Source organism: Nematostella vectensis, chromosome 2, assembly GCF_932526225.1.
Source record: "Nematostella vectensis chromosome 2, jaNemVect1.1, whole genome shotgun sequence".
In the NCBI taxonomy this organism is placed as follows: domain Eukaryota; kingdom Metazoa; phylum Cnidaria; class Anthozoa; order Actiniaria; family Edwardsiidae; genus Nematostella; species Nematostella vectensis.
Genome location: NC_064035.1, coordinates 20306717 through 20328693, shown reverse-complemented (window position 1 = coordinate 20328693; position 21977 = coordinate 20306717). Strand labels below are relative to the sequence as shown.

Here is a 21977-nt window from a genome sequence, read left to right as displayed (position 1 = left end):
CCCCCATGAATACATTTAAAGAAACTAAAGTTGAGAAACCGGTTTTTATTTTTCCGCGAGGCATTAATATGGGTCTATACGGTCTATAAGACCCAGTAAAGACTAGGGTCATTCAGACAACGGTCTCCGACGATTACAGAGATTTGCTCGGCCAAGTGCTTGTCAGACCTAGGACCCAAATATTCATCACAATAAAAGAGTAACGCAGGACTAAAAGGTTATGGATAAGTCTACAAAGTGGCTAGCCTCTCAATTTCTCCTGCTACTTCAAGACAATGAAGAACTCTAGCTTTTTCCTCCGCCATTTCTTCCTCTTTTACTTCACCGCGCAGTTTGCTTAAAAATAAAAGCAAATCAGCTGCAAAGAGTCCCTTAGGGGGTCCACGCTTTGCGTCTCCTCCCTCCCCGTGCGGGGAGGGACCAGAGGGAGCCCCGTGAGAGGGTGATGGGGTGCTTGGCGGGTAGTGGAACTTGGACCCATCTTCTAGCTCGAAATCCATACCAAATGAGCGCTGGAAACCTTCGCCACGATCCTCCGTCCACTCTATGGGTCTAGGAAAATAAGGAGACGTACGGTTCAAATATCTAGTCACAAAGAAGTTATTATTAATGCATAACTAGTATTCGAATTTCGATATAGAGTGGCGTTAAAAAATAACAACACTGTAACATCTCCTTTCAACCGCTCCTTCCGCGTAAAAATAGTGCGTTCAAAGGCGGATCCAATAGGGACCACGGCCTCTTGGATGGAAATTTTGAAAGAGCGTTTAAAAATCCTTATTTTTCCGCCGTACTTTTGTTTATAGGTGACGTAACCTCTTCCTCCTCCTTCGAGATGCTGTCCCCCCCCATCCCCCCTCGTTGAAGCAAGCGTTTTTTTAAAGGGGTGGATGCGGGAGTTTTCGTCATACTGTACCTTTTATCCTTAGTCAGGAGAGTTGCGGTCATACAGATGCGGTTCTCCTCTCGTAACAGACTAGCCTTACTGACGGTAACCTCTCCGAACAAAGTGTACACAATGTGAATGCGAGACAGTCCCGAGAAACTCGGGAATCCCGCGCGTGTGAGGTCGCCGATCCATTGATTGCTAAATGTTGCTGAGAATGTCATCTTCGCCTTTGTGACTCGAGGTTTGGATTTGAGAGTCTCCCTGAGCTCCTTCTGTTGAGGGAGGTGTAAGCCGATATCTTCCTCCTGGAGGATAAGCCCTGTTTAAACAAAGAACAGTTCTACAGCCTAGCAGTGCATAAGGTAGCCTCACGGGGGGGGGGGGGGGGGGGGGGGGGTAAGGGGGATGGGACCCCCTCTTCTGCGTGCGCCTTCTGTTGGTGTCATTATGAATAGTTCTCTCCTTTAGTTTGAAGAGCTTGTTGAAAGTGGCGGACCCTTTTCGCAACGAGTTAGACATAGAACCTCTGCAGAGGCTTTGAAACAGGACACGATGGATAAGCAGGTGCGGTTTCAGACCTATAGGGGGGTGCTTTTAAAGCCATTTTTTATTTACCCTTTTCATCTGCTAAATTCAGTAGATCCTTCCCTTCTTTGAAGGAAATCGCTAAAGGAAACTCAACCAATACATGTTTTCCAGCATTTAGCGTCTTTCTAAGACAGACGAAAAAAACAACATATCAGAGACGGCAAATTCTTTTATTGTATCATTTCCTTAAAAGACGTTATTGAGACCCTTCCCACTCCCCCCAAAAAACACACACACATACGCAAAACAATAGGCAAAAATGTGTTCTTCAAAGGCGTTATTTCGGTTAAGCAAAACTGCTACGCCACGACACCCCCCAACCCTGACCCCCCCCCCCCCCCCCCCCCCCCGAACGCACGATCAGTGTAATGCACACTCGTTCTCGTCCTCGTTCGTTTTAAGTGATAGGGGACTTGCGCTAAAAGATCGCGCGACCTTTTAAATTTGGGTGGCAAATTAAAAAAAGAGTCACAGAAATTACTGCACCCATCACGCCAGAGAACGATAATAAAATTAAATCTCTATATGAAAACAAGTAAGTAAGTATTTTGCCGCTCAAAGCCTGAGCGCGCGCTTGGATGTAGGCATAGATCTGCGGACGTTTTCCCCTATTTTACCACAGGTAACCCAAGCTCACTACTCCTTCCTCCTCGGGATACGCGTACGGAGCGCGATATCAAGCTAATGGCTGTCAGCAGGTGATGTTTTCCTGCTGTCAGCAATACATACTTTGTGGAGATAAGGTTTTGGGGATTTAATATGACAGCCAGATGACTAAACAGAATTAGCTGCACATGTACGGCTGCGGCTGTTTGCTTCTGTAACCTCCGTACCCTCCCACGCAAAGCTTTCTGTGTTGCTCGTTTATTTTCTGACAAAGAAAAAGAGCAACATAGAAGCAATGCGCTGGAGGGTATACCCTCCCCGAGTTTCAAAAGAAAAGGAAAAAATATTTACTATCAAATTACAACCGCTCAAATACCATCAAACTATAAGCATAACAGAGAACAAAGCAATGACAAGGAGAATTTAGTAACCACCGCTACTATCGTATTCGGTGTAACTGTATACCAAATATGCAACCTAATACATAACGTAATACATGACTTGCACCTGATGTACTCCGCGTGTGTACCGTTTTCGGTGGCTATAATCACAGCATCTACCTCTGAGTTGCCGAGGGCTTCGTCCCAAGACAGGAAAGGCACAGAAATGTCTTCTGGTCGGCGTCTATAGGGAAAATATTATATCTTATTAACGCAGAAAGCCATATTCAGCAAAAATTAATAACAGAAGGTGATCAATCGTGAAAATATTCGAGCTAGTACTGGGATTGACTGGAGACTGACAGAGAGGTTGGTAAGCCTGTGTAAGAACATGCCAAGGCTCAGATCAACCAAATAATACAATTCCAGCCTTAAAATGCTCAAAAAATAAGAACGTTCCAGCCTCAACTGAAAATTAGACGTTCTTATAAAAGAAGAGTAGCCCCGTACCCAGGGAGGGTGCAGGGGGTGCGTTCGCAATCTCCATCGGCGGAAAGTCCCAATAGCGTGCTATTTAAAGACAAAACTATAAAGTAGCAGCGAATTAGATGCAAAAAAAGCAACTGGATCACTCTGGTATGTCATAAATCTATAAGTCAGACTTTTCCATAGCCAAATCCAACAATAAACGTCCCGTGGAGAACCTGTAATGGCTTAAAAAAAATCCTATTTTGTTCTTTCGGGGGTGGTCAGATTTTAATCAGAACCCCCCCCCCCCCCAGGAAAAATTAGGTTTCCGGATTTCGCAACCCCCCCCCCAAGAAAAATCCTGGGTACGGGCTTGAGAGAGTATCTTAGGCACAAAGCTATGTGTGTTAACTCGATTGCTATTCTTTAAAAGGAAAAAGAGTCAACTCCTGGCGGCCAGGAATGAGAACGGTATGCAACTAGCCCCCTCCCCCTTGGCGAAGGTAAGGAGAGAGTCCCCCCCCCCCGGTGGGAGTTTAAGACCCACCTCCTAGTTGTACACCATGCATGTCGCCTAGATTACCGTGGGAAAACAGAAAATAATTAAATCCTACAAGACTTACTGATATAATCTCATTGCAGAGCCTTTATCAAGTAGAATATAATGTTATGTAACAGCCTGACCTTTATTACGATAACTCTAGGGATTCTTCGGTTTCCGGTTTAGGGGTCTTGCAAATCATGGTTAAATGCATGCCCTGAACACGTATGGGACATTCTTACATAATCGCACCTCCCATTTCGATTTTTAAATCGAAATATAAACAATTGCGGTCACAATTCAAGCGGCCAGTTTCTATTGAGCGGCAAAAAATAGGCGAATTGGTCAATGGGATGAAATTGTATTTAGATACCTCTGTTAAACGGCCACTTTTTCCGGTCCCGAGGGAGGCCGCTACAAGTTTACATACCGTGATACAACGCCGACCAGTTTTGTATTTCCAAAGTCTTTCTCGGTGAGATCGCGCACTCGGGCTCTGCCAGCTCTTCCCAAGCCTGCAACAACTATACCAATGGTACGCGCCATTATTGAGCCTCCGGTAGAATATATCGAGATGCTGAGGTTGAAGTAGGTACTGTCTTCAATGTGCCGGCACCGTCAAATGATTTTTTGCTGAAAAAAGTTTATTTTAAACATACTCAGTTCCAGGACTGCTCTGTCATCCGAGTAATGACACTTCTCAACTCTAGTTTTCCGATATCGTATTGACTGCTTGTTTCCATCAGATGTATACAAAAAAAGCTTATCTTATTATATTAAAAATTGACCATAGTAGTTAATTTATTTTAAGATAAAAAAGAAGTGATCTAAAGCAAGTTTGTTCGGCTATTAGTTTTTAAATCACGTTTTTTTTTTAAATAAACACAATGGTACTACGAATACTTCCGAGATGTTATCGATCGGTGATATTCGATGGCACATGGTTGTTTTGTTGTTATACGCGCCAAAATCATACAACTCTCGAAAAAATCGCTTGTCTGTTGAAAGGGCTCAAGTATGGAGACGGAAATGATAAAAGCTGTTCGTCTAGAATACATCAGACTTCGTGAGAAACGACAGATGAAGCGAAAGGAGTCCGCGAAGGTATGGAATTATAAGTTATTGTATAATAGCTTACAGCAATAACATTCATACACAAAATCTACGAACTAAATCCCCCTTCTACTTAATTTGAGCTTTATTTAAAGGGAACAACCTCTGAAAAGGTGTTGAAATAAGGTCAAAGCATCTTATAAAGCTGAAAACTCCAACCATTTTGACTCAAACTCGTCAAAATGTGCTCTCTTTTCTCTGTCCTCTGAGCTCAAAATAAACCATGCCTTTGCTCTATCTTTCATTGTGTCTGATAAATGATTTTGTGAGTATCTTTCTAAATGAGGCAGGTAGGGGCCTTTTTTTTATTTAGCCCTCCCCAGTATTAGCGTAAGCTACTAAATATAGGGGAGTAATTTATTAAAGCATAAAGTTTACAATCATGAATGTGGGTAAAGTGTGTAGGAACTGTCACTGAAGATGGTATTACAGGTTATAACCATACAGGTTAATGATGTGTGGTGATAGATAGGGCCTTAGGTTTAACATTCTTACCCAAAAAGTTAAAGATTCACAATCCCCAATGTAGAGAGCCAGGTTTTTACACTTCCAATTGCTCAAATATTTAAAACTACATATAAACAGGTAGGGGCCTTTTTTTTATTTAGCCCTCCCCAGTATTAGCGTAAGCTACTAAATATAGGGGAGTAATTTATTAAAGCATAAAGTTTACAATCATGAATGTGGGTAAAGTGTGTAGGAACTGTCACTGAAGATGGTATTACAGGTTATAACCATACAGGTTAATGATGTGTGGTGATAGATAGGGCCTTAGGTTTAACATTCTTACCCAAAAAGTTAAAGATTCACAATCCCCAATGTAGAGAGCCAGGTTTTTACACTTCCAATTGCTCAAATATTTAAAACTACATATAAACTTCTGCAGCATTTTCTAACGAGGGTCGATGAAATGGGTAAACAGCATTTTTTTCTCTTGGCGTAAGTTATGTGGATGACAAGAGTAATACAATAATATGGACGTAATTATGACCATTATAACTAGTGAGAATGAGTCGGCTCGCAAGGCCTTTGATTTAGTTAATGGAACCCTTAAACTTTCTCTAGTTCAATAGTTGAATTCTTTCTTTTCTTTGTCATCAGAGGGACTTTATTGCCAACAGGCAGAAAATTCGAGAGCAGCTGCGTAAACGGAAACAGAAAATTGAGAATGTTACATCTTGTCCTATAGTAGGATCTGCATTATTAACAGAGCAAATGCAACGCCCTGCTCGTAAGGTAAGTAAAGAACCATATAGTATTTTGGCCTAGTTTCAAAACAACAAATTAAGTAGCAATATGAGACATATCATTATACAGAATTGCCAATTCTTGGCATCACTGTAATACCATATATTAGTATGTGTTTTAGGGGTGAATTTGTGTGAACTCTTTCAGTGTACTGCTAGCAGCGGCTTTCATCATTCCACCCAACACACCCTACTGCGCACTATGTGTGCTGTGACGCCAATACCAAACTTCTTTACCTGGTCTCCCCTCCAGCAGAACTTTGTGGTAAGTAAAACACCTTATTGTCACATGTTTGCAGGGTTTTGATTTTGCCAAATTGAAGTTCTAGTGACTTTTATTTATTTATTTTATTATTATTTTTTTTTACAAAAAAATGACCCTAACCAACAACTGAAGCATAACCACATGTAATCCCTAATGGGCAGCTGAATTGCAGTCATATTAATGTTACAGTAATGTAAAAGTGTTTTAATTCTCTCGAGCCATCATCAAGTACGTACATGCCCTTACTAGGAGATCTCAATATATGATTTTTCTATATTATCCATTAAATTTCACCCTCTCAAAACAAAGTTGAAAACTTGATTTGCCAATTTTGATAGCAAATATTGCAAAAGTTCCTTTAAATCAGCTGATGGAAATGGATGCTTTTTGGGGGACTGACAGAAACCCTTTGAATTGTACTGTTTGGTTTGGTTGTATTTATTATTGGATAGTATTTCATTACAGGTTGAGGATGAGACTGTTCTTCACAATATTCCATATATGGGAGAAGATGTCATTGAGAAAGACAATTCCTTCATCGAAGAACTCATCAAGAACTATGATGGCAAAGTACACAATACACGAAGTATGTCTATAATGTGAAGATTTCACATGTTGGCCATGAACAATGGCAGAGTTCTCAGGTCCTTAAGTTTCAATACAACCTGCACACTTGGCCAATAAGAGATGTTTATTATTTTTTAGTGCTGGATGACTATACTTTGACAGATGATTTACTAGTGGAGCTGATTGATGGTGTTCTTGCGACTTCAAGCAATGTGGCAAAGGAATCAGACCCCCAAGAGACCAAGGGAACAGAAAGTGAGTACAGTAAACCAACACAACATTCATCATGACCCGGTCTAAGAATACAACAGAAATTATGATTAGATATTGGAAGCATCCCCACCCACCAAAAAACTGTAAATATGTGACCATGCATGGGAAAATGTATAAAAATATCTTAGTGACTCTCTAAACAGCAAAATAAACCCACTTTAAATAAGCGGCATACTCACAGATATAAGAATTATATTTTTAAAAGCATTTATGACATACTGTACACTATCCAAAGTTTTATCCTAGAAAAAGCATGAAGAAAATAGTGGTAACAGAAGTTTTGACTGTTATGGCTGTGAGGTGCTCGATTGTTGCCTTACTGCAAAATCCTGTTTTTTTATTACCATTTTATTTTGGATTGCGATAGAAGGATGACTAATTTACAAATGATGACAAATAACTACAAAGCTTTCGTAAACTTTGATTATCATGGGCCATGGTGACTTGTTGATAATATTGTGAGTTATTGATTTATGTGTCTTACAGCAAAGGATGGGCAAAGCGGGGCCACTGATTCACAAGCTGTTGTCCCATCTGATGCCTTGTTTGAAGCCATAATAAAGTTGTTTCCTGAAAAATCATGGAAATTGGTGGACATCAAATCAAGGTAAGTAAGGACCTAGTATTTCATTCGAAACCCCGAACGCCAAATTGCACTCTTAAATTATTCAAAGCTGTTGCCAGATATATCCAAAAAGCAAATCACCAAAATAAAATAAAGTCCTGCATGACCGAATCAACACACGCACAATGGTTCTCATATCTTGACTTTCTGTGTGGCACGAAGTGACTCCGCTTCAAAGCCATGAAACGGTAAAAAAAAACACGATTTATAGAACCCCGAACACAAAATTATTGCATCCTTGCTTCCTCTGTGTTTTAGTGGTGTCAGTTTAATATGTTGCCCCAGCGCCGAAGTTAAATGGCTCAAAAACACACGGCGCTTGAGGTGCCGTAGGGCAGCCATTTCTTGTTCGATCCAAGGCTTTCCTTTGCTAAAATGTTAGGGGGACCCGTAAATAAACTAGGGCTTTTAAACAATAGAAAACCTTAATAGAGAGAGGCTTGTGAGGAGGAAGTTTTAATGTTGCGTAACAGAATATTGCGTGACTTAAAAACGCACGTGGAATCAACCCGCGCGAAACATCGTACTTTATAGAACTTCTAGCGATGGAATCTTCACCATATTCAGTGTCTGCATGGAGAAAATAATGGCCTTTTTTTGATAACTTTAGTTTTTTTTATATTTTTACATCACGTTGTTGTAATAATTCCAATGTACAGAGTATATTCCATGAATGGCCACACCCGCATTGCATTCTGGGTAATTAATATTTTGTGCAAATTAATGGTATTTTTATTCTGGATGATTAAATTTGCTGATGTATCAATGTTAGTAAGCAAAATAAATGTATTCCTGTTAATAAAGGGCAAATTAAGTGAAGTTTTATTTTTTGTCTTTGTTACACTATTGTACCCTTCGATTGTGCTATTGATCAAGACTTAGCTAATTATGTATTTGATGCAGGGAAGGTACAGTAAATTTCCTTATCTTGCAAGTGTGTCTAGCCAGTGAAACTGTGTTGCAGTTCCATCTTTGTGGAGTTAAACTAAATGTTGTTCTTTTTAGATACAATGATGCAAAAACTCGGATAGAGGGTCATGCCCCCCCAGAATGCACCCCTAACATCGACAGGTAATGAACATTTACAGATGTAAGTATAGGCTATTACCGTCACCACGATTGTTATTGCAAGACGACGCCTTATAAGTGGTGTCTGTTTGGTTTCAGCCCCGAGGCACAGTCTGTTTCACGAGAGCAAAGCTTGCATTCATTTCATATGTTGTTTTGTCGTCGATGCTACAAGTATGACTGCTTTCTCCATGGTAAGTATATTTTGGGTAATATTGTTAGGTGATTGAAAATCGAGGAAATAGTTTAATCAATTATATTTTCAAAATCTACCAGGTTTAAGTTATTTGTAACGTTATTATTAAATTATCTAGTATGGGAAGTACTTTTAAATACTGTACCTCAAGTGTTTATGTTTATTTCTTTGTATATTTGTATTACTGTGCGTGTGTTTTCCTTTGATAAAGGATTTTCACGGTATGTATTACTATCAAGTTTCAATAAGTTTAAAGATACACATGGTCTAAATAAAATTTAACTTATGTAACCCTTCCTTTGTGACTATTTTATTTCCCTTCATTTCACCACGTTATATGAAGGCAGTGTTAATTTCTTGTCAAAACCATGTCTAACAGATTATAAAAACACAATTTATAGGATGGCGATCATTTCCAAGTCAAGCTAAAAGAAAGGTACAAATATCAGCGAATTCTAAGATTCCTTGCTCACCCTTAAAATTAGAAACCCTCTCCCTCATCCTGAAGTCAAACAGACAGCCCCTCTAATAAAAAGGTCATGTTTTTCCGCTTAATAAACCTCATCAGTCGTCTGTGGGTTTTACTGTACTCTACCAGTTGGTGAGCGAAATAACCAAATTTGCTCATGTACAGTATATATCCTCATAAATCATTTAGCACACTTTTCCCATCTGAAGGGCCATCATCCTCTGGAACTAATATGACATACTGGCAATTCTGTTTTGTGATCAAGTTTGTTTGTCCCAGAGCCCAGTGGATCTCCAGGAGTCGTCTCCCTGTGGGCCTGACTGTTGGTTACATATTAAGGTTAGGAGGTTAGACTTGCTTGCAGGGCTGTGGAAATGTCTATTTAACATATAGAATTGTGCACATGTCAGGCGCTTAGTCAAGATTTGCTAAGGTCAGCAAAGTATGTAGGGAAATCCTTTTTTTTTTTTCTAGGATAACTCTAGGTTCTTGCCAACATTGCTAAGAAATTTCCAGTTTTTGAATATTGCCTTTCTTGTATTTAAAACCGTATCAACTCGCTAAAGGAATGGTTTAAAGTTGAATAGAAGAACTGTGTCGTTGTGTTGCTCTGGCCTTTGATGGAATTTAGAATTATTTGATTTATTTAGATCATTTTAAAAAAAACATCATACTAGTGTTCAGCACAGTTTTAACTCCCGTAAGGATTTCAATAAGCAGCCCCTCCCCAATATGCCCCACCCCACCCCCCCAGCCTGGAATTTTGGAAAAAGCATCCCCTCTCTAATAAGCACATCCTGAAAAATCATAATATGTGAGGTTAATTGATATATTGACATGATATTTTGTAGCTTGTTCAGTTACTCTAATTTTGAGTCCAATTTTGCATAAATACAGTTTCAACTACAATTTGACTCTAATTTCCTTTAGCCTATATGTAGCCACTTTTTAACAGCAAAACAAATCCTTTTGTAGCTACACATAGACAATACAGTATAACCTTGATAGTTGTCATGAAAACTTATAGTTAAGTAGCTTATGTATCTGCTGGAATAAACTTATTTCACATTTTTTTCATCTGTGGAATGCGGCAGTGAGTCCTACTGGCCAATATAGGTTTTAACTTATTTCCATACTTGTCTGTAGAATGCGGCAGTGAGTCCTTCCGGCTATCATAGGTTTTAACTTATTTCCATACTTGTTTGTAGAATGCGGCTGTGAGTCCTTCTGACTATCATAGATCTTAACATATTGCCATACATTTTTGTAGAATGTGGCTGTGAGTCCTTCAGGCTATCATAGACCTTAAAATATTCCCATACATGTTTGTAGAATGTGGCTGTGAGTCCTTCAGGCTATCATAGACCTTAAAATATTCCCATACATGTTTGTAGAATGTGGCTGTGAGTCCTGACTATCATAGACCTTAACATATTGCCATACATGTTTGTAGAATGTGGCTGTGAGTCCTTCTGACTATCACAGACCTTAACATATTGCCATACATGTTTGTAGAATGTGGCTGTGAGTCCTTCAGGCTATCATATATCTTAACATATTGCCATACATGTTTGTAGAATGTGGCTGTGAGTCCTTCAGGCTATCACAGACCTTAAAATATTGCCATACATGTTTGTAGAATGCGGCTGTAAGTCCTTCTGACTATCATAGATCTTAACATATTGCCATACATGTTTGTAGAATGCGGCTGTGAGTCCTTCAGGCTATCATATATCTTAACATATTGCCATACATGTTTGTAGAATGTGGCTGTGAGTCCTTCAGGCTATCACAGACCTTAACATATTGCCATACATGTTTGTAGAATGTGGCTGTGAGTCCTTCAGGCTATCACAGACCTTAACATATTGCCATACATGTTTGTAGAATGCGGCTGTGAGTCCTTCAGGCTATCATATATCTTAACATATTGCCATACATGTTTGTAGAATGTGGCTGTGAGTCCTTCTGACTATCACAGACCTTAACATATTGCCATACATGTTTGTAGAATGTGGCTGTGAGTCCTTCAGGCTATCACAGACCTTAACATATTGCCATACATGTTTGTAGAATGCGGCAGTGAGTCCTTCCGATTATCATAGGTTTTAACTTATTTCCATACTTGTTTGTAGAATGTGGCTGTGAGTCCTTCTGGCTATCACAGACCTTAAAATATTGCCATACATGTTTGTAGAATGTGGCTGTGAGTCCTTCTGACTATCATAGATCTTAACATATTGCCATACATGTTTGTAGAATGCGGCTGTGAGTCCTTCTAACTATCACAGACCTTAACATATTGCCATACATGTTTGTAGAATGTGGCTGTGAGTCCTTCTGACTATCATAGACCTTAACATATTGCCATACATGTTTGTAGAGTGCGGCTGTGAGTCCTTCAGGCTATCACAGACCTTAACATATTGCCATACATGTTTGTAGAATGTGGCTGTGAGTCCTTCAGGCTATCACAGACCTTAACATATTGCCATACATGTTTGTAGAATGTGGCTGTGAGTCCTTCTGACTATCATAGACCTTAAAATATTGCCATACATGTTTGTAAAATGTGGCTGTGAGTCCTTCTGACTATCACAGACCTTAACATATTGCCATACATGTTTGTAGAATGCGGCTGTGAGTCCTTCAGGCTCGCCTGGCAAGTCAGAGTCCTCTTCTCGCAAGAGAAGCAAAGGGAGGAAGAGTAGCCAGCATTCCCAAGGCTTCCCGAGTCCTGACTCTGCCAGTGTAAGAAATAATTTGTGTAAAATGGTATAGTTATAATGTTCACAGTCTGTAAGAGTGAGTTTTGCACTCTTCTATAACATGAAATAGTAATTTTTCCAATCATGGAAAAAAATGGCCATTCTCACATTGTTACTCAATTTTCACATTGTTATCCATATGATTATGCTGTACGTACTGTGATAGTCCACATCATTGCTATGTAGAACTCTATTATATTATGATAGTTATTCAGAACTTATTTGTTCTACTTAGCCAACCAAGAAAAGTGCAGATGAGCTGTCTTCCCAGCAGTCGGAATGGAGCGGCGCAGAAGCCTCCCTTCTTCGTGTCCTGCGTACGGTCTACTTCAATAACTACTGTACCATAGCCAAACTTATAGAGACAAAGACATGCAAGGAGGTATGAGTGGTGTGAATCTAGTTTCACATTTTGTTTAACTACATTATGAATGTTACTCTTAGAAGCAGCAACTAGCATGGACCCTTGTTAATTCTTAAACCTTTGGGTTAATACTCTTTACAATTAAATAAAACAGAAAATTGAAACATTTTCTAAAGCATAAATGGCACTCATCATCAAATTTTGGTTCTACCAGTGCACGCACCCCCCTTGGAGGTAAAATTTCTTATTAAGGAATCTTCAAATACCATGCTTTTTCCATATGATACCTATGACTTTGCACCCTCCCTCGGCCAAAACTGGGAACACACCTGTACCAGGAAGGGTTGAGAGGACTAGAAATGTAGCGCTGTATATCATTAATGTGATCACTTTTGTCTTGTTGGCTAAGTATCTCTCAAATGATGGTTCTGTTTCTTTCAGAACACAATTTTCCATGAAAGATAATGTTATAACCCAAAATGTATAATTTGCAATAGATATAATGATAGGAAAGTGGACTGGTGATGTGCGCGAATATCTAAATATATCATGACACCCTTATTTCTGTTTTTTTCCTATGATGATGTAAACAGCAAATACGATTTTGCAGTCAGCATAGAAACATTGTAAAAATTTAACAAAAACAGGCTTGTATGATGCAAATCGGTAAAACTAAGTTTTTTTTTAAAATACATGGCAAATGTTGTTTCCATGTTGAAAAACGTCATGTTCCCAAGACTAGTTACTGTACTACTGTATATAGTGAAGTTGTTCTAGGTAAATGACTGATTCATCACTTTACCTGTTAAAGGTGTACTTCCGTGCATTTGGTGAATCAGAGGAGAGTCTGCCAGTGGTAGATGACACCAACACGCCTCCCAGGAAACGAAAGCGGAAGCACAGGTGCAGGTCCAATCTGGAGACGGTAAAAGCCACTCCGCCTTAAATTTTTGTGGGACCACAGTTATAAAATTTTAGATATACCTGATTGTTACACGACAGAAAATTTTGAGTGCTATTGCTGTGGTTATCTGGGAGCCTTATTGAAATGATCATAGGCGGGGCACATGTATATTTTGAAATTACTTGATCACCACTGTAAATTCTAGAGTTAACAGTTTTGTATACTGTACTAGAAGTACAGAATAGAGTTTAAATACTCGTGTTGATTGATAAATATTTGTCCTGCTGTTATTGAATCACAGAATGTGGTCTCTCCATTGCCGAAAAATTCAGCTCAAGAAAGGTAAGTATACAATCTGCTTCCATGAAAACTGTATAGATATGAATCCATATAAGTAGTTGTGCCAACCTTTTTGCTTCCTAGCATACTATACTGTACATATATGAATGCATATAGTAGAAGGTATACAATCTATATGCTTCCTTGAATGCTGTGTGTAAGGTAATACTATAATAGTAAGAAATGTCCATGGAGTAGAACTTTAATGACCACTGTTTCCATAGTGAGCTATTTGTTACTGAGTTGGGAATAGCACATATCTACACATGTCTGTTTGTTATTTTTCCAGATAGCACATCTACACACGTGTACAACTACATACCCTGCGACCATCCTGGACTTCCATGTGATCAGTCCTGTCTATGTGTAATGACACAGAACTTCTGTGAGAAGTTTTGCCAGTGCAACTCTGATTGTAAGTAGTATTATTCTCCCAGTTTGTACCTTATAATTCAACAAAATGCATTTTACAGTAGACACTATTTTAAGTCTTCTTCTACCTATGCATTTCATGCCTTCTACAGTAAACACTTTTTCCAGTCTTGTTCCCATGCATTCCATGTCTTCTACAGTGAACACTATTTCTAGTCTTCTTGTTCCCATGCATTCCATGTCTTCTACAGTGAACACTATTTCTAGTCTTCTTGTTACCGTGCATCCCATGTCTTTTAATGTGAAAACTATTTCCAGTGTTCTTGTTCCCATGCATTCCATGTATTTTACAGTGAACATTATTTCAAGTCTTCTTGTTCCCATGCATTCCATGTCTTCTACAGTGAACTCTATTTCTAGTCTTCTTGTTACCGTGCATCCCATGTCTTTTAATGTGAACACTATTTCCAGTCTTCTTGTTCCCATGCATTCCATGTATTTTGCAGTGAACATTATTTCAAGTCTTCTTGTTCCCATGCATTCCATGTCTTCTACAGTGAACACTATTTCTAGTCTTCTTGCTACCGTGCATCCCATGTCTTTTAATGTGAACACTATTTCCAGTCTTCTTGTTCCCATGCATTCCATGCATTTTACAGTGAAAACTATTTCAAGTCTTCTTGTTCCCATGCATTCCTTGCATTCTACAGTGACCACATTTTCCAGTCTTCTTGTTCCAATGCATATCATGCATTCTACAGTGGACACTATTTCCAGTCTTCTTGTTACCATGCATTCCATGTCTTCTTCCTGTACCATATACATTCTATGCTTGGTGACCCAGCGTGCTTTGCAGTTGCTTCCAAAGAGCACTGTCTTCAAGACTTGATATTTTGCACCGACAAGGTTGAAGCACTTGGCCCTAAACAATGCAGTGTATTTATTGTGGTGCCTCCCCTGACCTTAGGCCAGAACCGCTTTCCTGGGTGCCGATGCAAAGCTCAGTGTAATACCAAACAGTGCCCATGCTTTTTGGCAGTTCGGGAGTGCGACCCTGACCTTTGTGGCACATGTGGTGCCGGTAAGTAAATGCCCTGCTCTCCCTCTTGCTACTTCCACACTGTTTGATAGAAAACAAACCTTTATATTGTCAATTAATTTCTTTAGGGATCCGTTATAAAGCTTTTAAGTGATTTCCAAATCAAAAAATTGGACCAAATACAGTAATCCTATAGGGAAAATCTAAGATTTATAGGAAACCAACACCTCAGACTTTCCATTTCTCAGGAGGTATGAATTGTTTCTAGAATCATAGACACTATGGGATCTTTATTTATCGTAATTATTTCAGATAATTTTGATCAGGACTCTAAGACTTGTAAGAATGTGAGCCTACAACGTGGACAGCGGAAGGTAAGTTCATTTTATTTTATGTTCAATTTGTTTTATTGGGGGGATTCATTCTTTATGCCCATTTACGCATGGCCCCATTGGGCTTCTATTTTGTGTATTACAATTCTTGTCCAATAAGGCTATTGAATAAAAAACAAAAAAACATTCAAGTGTGATATAAATTTCATGAAAACTAAGAAAAACTATGTATGCAATTACTTTGAAGACATTTGCAGCGCTCTCACAATTGTGTTAGTTACTGTTGTTTATAGTAGCGTATATCAACAATATGATAGTAATAAAGGCGATTATCCCATTGACCCCTTAACTGGCCTATACCGGCCGTTAGAAGTACACAAAACCCAAAACGTTCTGCATGGAATGACCAGTTAGACAAACAGTTAGACAGTTTTTTTATATTAGTTTTACACTTGTAAACATTTACAGGCATAGCACTTAATTATGCCCCAACAGACTTGCCCTAGGGCAATCTCAATATGCTAATGTAAGAGATTAGAGATGGAACCACAAAGCACTGTTGGAAAGCTTGGATACCGCTGACTAGGTGCAGCAATGTTTCACTTTGATGGGCTCTAAGAAATTGATATAAATGGGAAATTGTAAATGTTGATAGCTCCCTCTGCGATCAGATTGTTGTTGATAACTTGGTGGTGTTTTTGTAGCACATGCTGCTTGCTCCGTCAGATGTAGCGGGATGGGGGATATACATCAAACAATCAGTCAAGAAGAATGAATTTATCAGCGAGTATTGTGGCGAGGTAAGGTGTATGTGGGTCAAGATCAATGAACGTCTTAATTGTCCATATCAGGATCATCTCTCAGTGGAATGTTTTTAAGTCTTTCATTACTATTACGCCCTGAGACGCCTGTAAAATATAGGCCCAACTCAAAAAAAAAATGTAAACTAAACATCACCAGACCCGGATTCTCATGGATTCCTCCAAGGGATAGACGACCTTCAAAAGCGCATTAAAGCAATGTAATAGAATTGACTCTTTTGTCAAAATATCAACTTTGATTTCTGACCAATTCGTAAACAAATCAAATGCTCAGCAATCAGTCACAATAATCAATGCTAGAACCTCCATTAGAAGCGAGTCACCATGTTTAGCCTATTTTGCATGCCTGCACTGCATCATGGGAGTCTTGGAAACACCTTGACAGACAGGCAGGCGATCTCCTCCCCCGAATCATAACAGTTTTTTTTATGTCTCATTGCCCTGAAGCCAAACAAAACATTTCCAGGTCCAAGAAACCCAGAATAAGTCTGAAAACACATTGGAGAGTATGGACCATTCACTAGAAAATTCCTTTCTCACTTGGTGAAGCCCAGACAAGGAATTATCCCATTGAATAAACTTTATTGTGCAAACATCCATAGGCACAGCATTAATTATGCCAAAATAGACTTTATGATGTCCTAAGGCACTCTCCAGATGTGAAAAAGCTGTAATTTTTAAGCAAATTACAAGCAAAACTGTTGTAAGCAACAGGCTGTAGCAGTGCCGTCGCTAGAAAGAAAAGGCACTTCAGTGCATTGTTGGAAACTTCAAGGCATACCGTCTTGGGTCAGCGGTAGCTTAACTGGTAGTTTTGGACTTGAAATAGGGGAAGGTTTCTGTTTTTAGTCTGTTTTTCTTACAATTTTGCTCAAAAGTACCAAGGAGTGAAAGGGCTAATTACCATCTAATAGACATGCTTATTTCTATATGGTGAAGTTGTACTAACTTGGGGCATAGGTATAGGTAAACTCTGGTAGGTGGTGGCTGAAGCCTGTCACCCCCTACTCCCTGGACGTTATCATCAGCATGGCATGGCAAGCCTCTGGAACTAAGCACATCTACTTGTGTTTCCCCTTTTAAATGTTGGATAACCAGGACCTTATTACATGCTCATGGATATTTTTAATCCTCACAAATACATGCATTCTTGGCTTAATCAGAGACCTTCCAGATATATCAAAATTATGGGCTTACGCTATGGATCAATATTTCCATCCATTGTTGTGAATTATTTAAGTGAAGAATATAAATGGAATATGAGACACTCTTCAATAATGCTGTATGCTTCTTTAATTTGAAACCCCAGTAAGCATTTGTGTTGGTTTGTGTTTAGAGTGGTAGAAATAGGGATATGTGTTTGATCACTCATCAGGTTATTTCTCAAGACGAAGCAGATAGAAGGGGCAAGGTTTATGACAAATACATGTGTAGTTTCCTGTTCAATTTGAATAATGGTAAGTCTTTATGTTTGATGTATAGTTTATTTTTAAACAAAACTACCAACCAAGCTCTTAAACTACTTGTCGCTTCTCTTAACAGATTTTGTGGTGGATGCCACTCGGAAAGGGAACAAGATCCGCTTCGCTAACCACTCGATCAGCCCAAACTGCTATGCAAAGGGTAAGGGGAGTCATTAATGCAACGACACACTTAATTCGTGCACATTGTTCGCTTGCTATTAGAGGGTTGATGATCAATTTATGTAATCTCGTGTGCCTGACCTCTATAATAGAAGACATCACAAGGCGTCAGGAGCAACACCCATGCAGTATGACTCTATTTGTTACTAGCGATGATAATTATGAATGGTGATAACGATTGTTTTGATAATAGTGATTAATTAATTATTATTACTTGTGATAGTGAATGATGATAATGATGAATGGTGATAATGATTGTTTTGATAATTGGATAATAGATATAATTATAATTACTAGCGATGAAGATGATGAAAGAATGATAATAACTATTGATAATTATTACTAGTGGTAATGATGGTGAATGGCGATCAAGGATGAATGGTGATAATAAAAATTTTTGTTACTAGTGATGATGATGAATGATGATAATGATTGTTTGATAATAATTTTATTAATTGTTACTAGTGATGATGGTGAATGGAGATCATCGCATCGGGATATTCGCCAAGCGCGATATCGAGGCTGGAGAGGAACTCTTCTTTGATTACCGGTCAGTGGTTTCATCACCTGCTGCATGCGCAGTGTACCATGTGTTGCGCAGCCCTTCCGACGTCTTCTCAGTCGATTTCAAAATTGCGGCGGGTCACAAAAGAGACCCTGAATAGAGTAACCTCCAAAGCCTTAAACACTATGGATCAACTGAAATACTTAAATGATCCCATTTCAAAGAAATGACATAGTCTACTTATCAATAGTCATATTTTTGCATAATTATCCCCATCTCTCTCGCTGCCAAATAAATAATTAAATCCTCTAGACGGAAACGCTCCTCCAACTCCTTCGTGAAGCTAGTGACAGGGGCCCCGCTTATGTGTGATGTCTACACTCTCTACAGCATTTGTGTTTTCTTTTGTAGATACAGCGCAACGGACGCTCTCAAGTTCGTCGGTATTGAGAGAGATGTGGACTTTGCTTTGAGGTAATACCACGGAGAGAAGATGACATAATTTGAGGTGAAGCCACGGACTGGAGATGACATGCTTTGAGATGATGCCGCGAACATGAGCTTCTCTCGAGCTGTGTGCATAATTTGTCCTTTTAGAAACAGTAATGCTTTTTCATAACAAAAACCTAATATCATGATGCAATTTTTTCACCATTTCTTTGATTTCAAATGGAAGTGCATTTAGTTCCTATTAAAGTTTGTGTCACCCAACCTTTATGACCAGCTTAGGGTACAACTGTTGTTTGTTAACGTCTGCAGTGTATGATGTCAAAATAAATTATGTTTTGCCTACTACATTACCACTCCTCGTGGTTAAAATGTCGCTGTCACCAATCATATACCCTGCGAGCCATATCTTGCACAATAGGCGTATACCCTGCGAGCCATATCTTGCACAATAGGCGACTTGTACTATAGACCTGGCTAAACTAGGAGACATATAGCGTGCGATATGTAGCGTGCGATATAAGCGTGCAATGTCTAGCGTGTGATATAAGCGTGCAATGTCTAGCGTGTGATATAAGCGTGCAATGTCTAGCGTGTGATATAGGCGTGCAATGTCTAGCGTGCGATATAGGCGTGCAATGTCTAGCGTGCGATAAAAGCGTGCAATGTCTAGCGTGCGATATAAGCGTGCAATGTCTAGCGTGCGATATAAGCGTGCAATGTCTAGCGTGCGATATAAGCGTGCGATATGTAGCGTGCGAATTGTAGCGTGCAATGTCTAACGTGCGATATAAGCGTGCAATGTCTAGCGTGCGATATAAGCGTGCAATGTCTAACGTGCGATATAAGCGTGCAATGTCTAGCGTGCGATAAAAGCGTGCAATGTCTAGCGTGCGATATAAGCGTGCAATGTCTAACGTGTGATATAAGCGTGCAATGTCTAGCGTGCGATATAAGCGTGCAATGTCTAGCGTGCGATATAAGCGTGCAATGTTTAGCGTGCGATATCTAGCGTGCGATATAAGCGTGCAATGTCTAGCGTGCGATATAAGCGTGCAATGTCTAGCGTGCGACATGTTTCCCAGTTTACCCGCCTCGAAAGTCATTGTAGCGCGCGTTAGATCTTGTAGCAGCGACAAAGAAATGTTTCTCGGATAGTCTAGAAACATTTTCGTGTCGCGCCGTCAAGATTTGTCGACCGCTACAGGCACGGAAAAATGAAGCGTAACGTGGGTTTTTGTAACGTGGGTTTTTGTAACGTGGGTTTTTGTAACGTGGGTTTTTGTAACGTGGGTTTTTGTAACGTGGGTTTTTGTAACGTGGGTTTCTGTAACGTGGGTTTCTGTAACGTGGGTTTCTGTAACGTGGGTTTCTGTAACGTGGGTTTTTGTAACGTGGGTTTTTGTAACGTGGGTTTTTGTAACGTGGGTTTCTGTAACGTGGGTTTCTGTAACGTGGGTTTTTGTAACGTGGGTTTCTGTAACGTGGGTTTCTGTAACGTGGGTTTTTGTAACGTGGGTTTCTGTAACGTGGGTTTCTGTAACGTGGGTTTCTGTAACGTGGGTTTCTGTAACGTGGGTTTCTGTAACGTGGGTTTCTGTAACGTGGGTTTCTGTAACGTGGGTTTCTGTAACGTGGGTTTCTGTAACGTGGGTTTTTGTAACGTGGGTTTCTGTAACGTGGGTTTCTGTAACGTGGGTTTTTGTAACGTGGGTTTTTGTAACGTGGGTTTTTGTAACGTGGGTTTCTGTAACGTGGGTTTCTGTAACGTGGGTTTCTGTAACGTGGGTTTTTGTAACGTCGGTTTTTTTACTTGTTCTACGACTACAGATAAAAATTCCGCAAGATTGGCGTAAAGCACAGTCAGTTCATTAAATACACCGGGGGGGAGGGAAGATTATAACTCACTAAACAGACTCCCCATTCATTGTAAACATTTTTTTTTCTGTGCCCCCCCTATTTCAGAACCTCAAAATTTTCATTATTTTTATTCAAAACCCCCCTCCCCTCAAAAGTCACATTTGTATATACTTTACTTATACGTATTTGTTAAGAATATTTTTCCGTATAAAAGGGATAATGTCCAACGTATAAAACATTGTATGTAAATCGTTTTGTGCATTTGCATGCTCCACCACTGTGAACGTTTATTCCATTTGTTACCATCGGCAAACCTGACTGTTAGATACTGATAAGCTGGAAGTATCTATATTATGGTTTATATAGACAAAAGTATTAAATACATTGGTCATTTGGTTTAATATTTAATCTGTATTTGTGCTACAAACTAGATGATATCAGTAAATTTAGTGTATTTAATTAATAAATTTAGTGTATTTAATTAATAAATTTAGTGTATTTAATTAATAAATTTAGTGTATTTAATGAGCACTCTCTCTTATCTACGCTGTCGTTTACAAGGTCAAGATTAAGGGCCCCCGAATGGTTCCCCGCAGTTTTCGGCTAATGCTCGCATGCTCGCGCAATTTTTACTGCCGTGCTCGCATGCTGGCGCATTTTTCCGCCTAAAAATGCTCGGTCTTGCATAAAAAACGGGGTGCTCGCAAGCCCGCAAGTGCTCGCAAAAGACCATTCGGGGGCCGTAGATTACCTACACCCCCCTCCCTAAGTTGGCGGAGTGCTTATAACGCAATAGCCTGAGGACAGGCGCTTCCTCTCCACAATCTCCCTCTGCCACTCACTCCGATTTTCTCTCGCCCACGGACCCCTTTCCGTTCCCCTTTAGCGCGCCTACGCAATGTAATCCACAGGGATCCCATCAACAAAAAAATCTGACACATCGCTTGCAGAAAGGGTGACAAAATCAGAAATATGTTCGGGCAGAGGCTTTTGAAAGAATCGATTTTTGTGCCATCTACGAGCTGGTTGTACCATTGACGCCGTGCCGGATAAGGCTTCCACGTTCTTCCGCCATTTGTTTTTTAAAAGGTTGACTTGCTGTTCAATAGCACGCTACACCTATTGCGTAATAGCTTGAATTCGTGTGACTGAGCATGCTGCGATGAGGGATCGTTATCGATGAAAGCGACGGTGAGGCCAACATTGGCATTGATTTATAAAGAATGAACCCCCCCCCCCATAAATGTACTTTCGTTTCAGGTTATCGCAAATAAAGTATTTTTGCCTA

At 39.6% G+C, this 21977-nt stretch overlaps 3 protein-coding genes across 3 annotated transcripts; 1 reads left to right on the top strand and 2 right to left on the bottom strand.

Annotated features, from left to right (window-relative positions):
* Positions 1-30: 30 nt before the first annotated feature.
* Positions 31-4115, bottom strand: LOC5501074 (biliverdin reductase A). The gene is made up of 5 exons (XM_032369430.2): positions 3903-4115; positions 2591-2707; positions 1505-1602; positions 917-1208; positions 31-552 (listed from the first exon to the last, which is right to left on the bottom strand). Exons 1-5 carry the CDS (start codon positions 4016-4018, stop codon positions 231-233), a joined length of 945 nt encoding a protein of 314 aa, XP_032225321.2. The 5' UTR covers positions 4019-4115; the 3' UTR covers positions 31-230.
* Positions 4116-4396: 281 nt separating this feature from the next.
* Positions 4397-19177, top strand: LOC5501069 (histone-lysine N-methyltransferase EZH2). The gene is made up of 22 exons (XM_001622372.3): positions 4397-4576; positions 5687-5821; positions 5981-6097; positions 6563-6683; positions 6803-6919; positions 7424-7544; positions 8568-8633; positions 8730-8824; positions 9228-9262; positions 9575-9634; positions 11927-12046; positions 12299-12445; positions 13239-13330; positions 13633-13673; positions 13960-14085; positions 15010-15123; positions 15394-15455; positions 16118-16213; positions 17610-17691; positions 17777-17857; positions 18343-18427; positions 18794-19177. Exons 1-22 carry the CDS (start codon positions 4490-4492, stop codon positions 18858-18860), a joined length of 2067 nt encoding a protein of 688 aa, XP_001622422.2. The 5' UTR covers positions 4397-4489; the 3' UTR covers positions 18861-19177.
* An 853-nt stretch (positions 19178-20030) lies between these two features.
* LOC125560940 (repetitive proline-rich cell wall protein 2-like) lies at positions 20031-21764 on the bottom strand. Its single transcript, XM_048723389.1, has 2 exons — positions 21722-21764; positions 20031-20653 (listed from the first exon to the last, which is right to left on the bottom strand). The coding sequence occupies exons 1-2, from the start codon at positions 21762-21764 to the stop codon at positions 20031-20033; spliced, it is 666 nt and encodes a 221-aa protein (XP_048579346.1).
* Between the last annotated feature and the right edge of the window lie 213 nt (positions 21765-21977).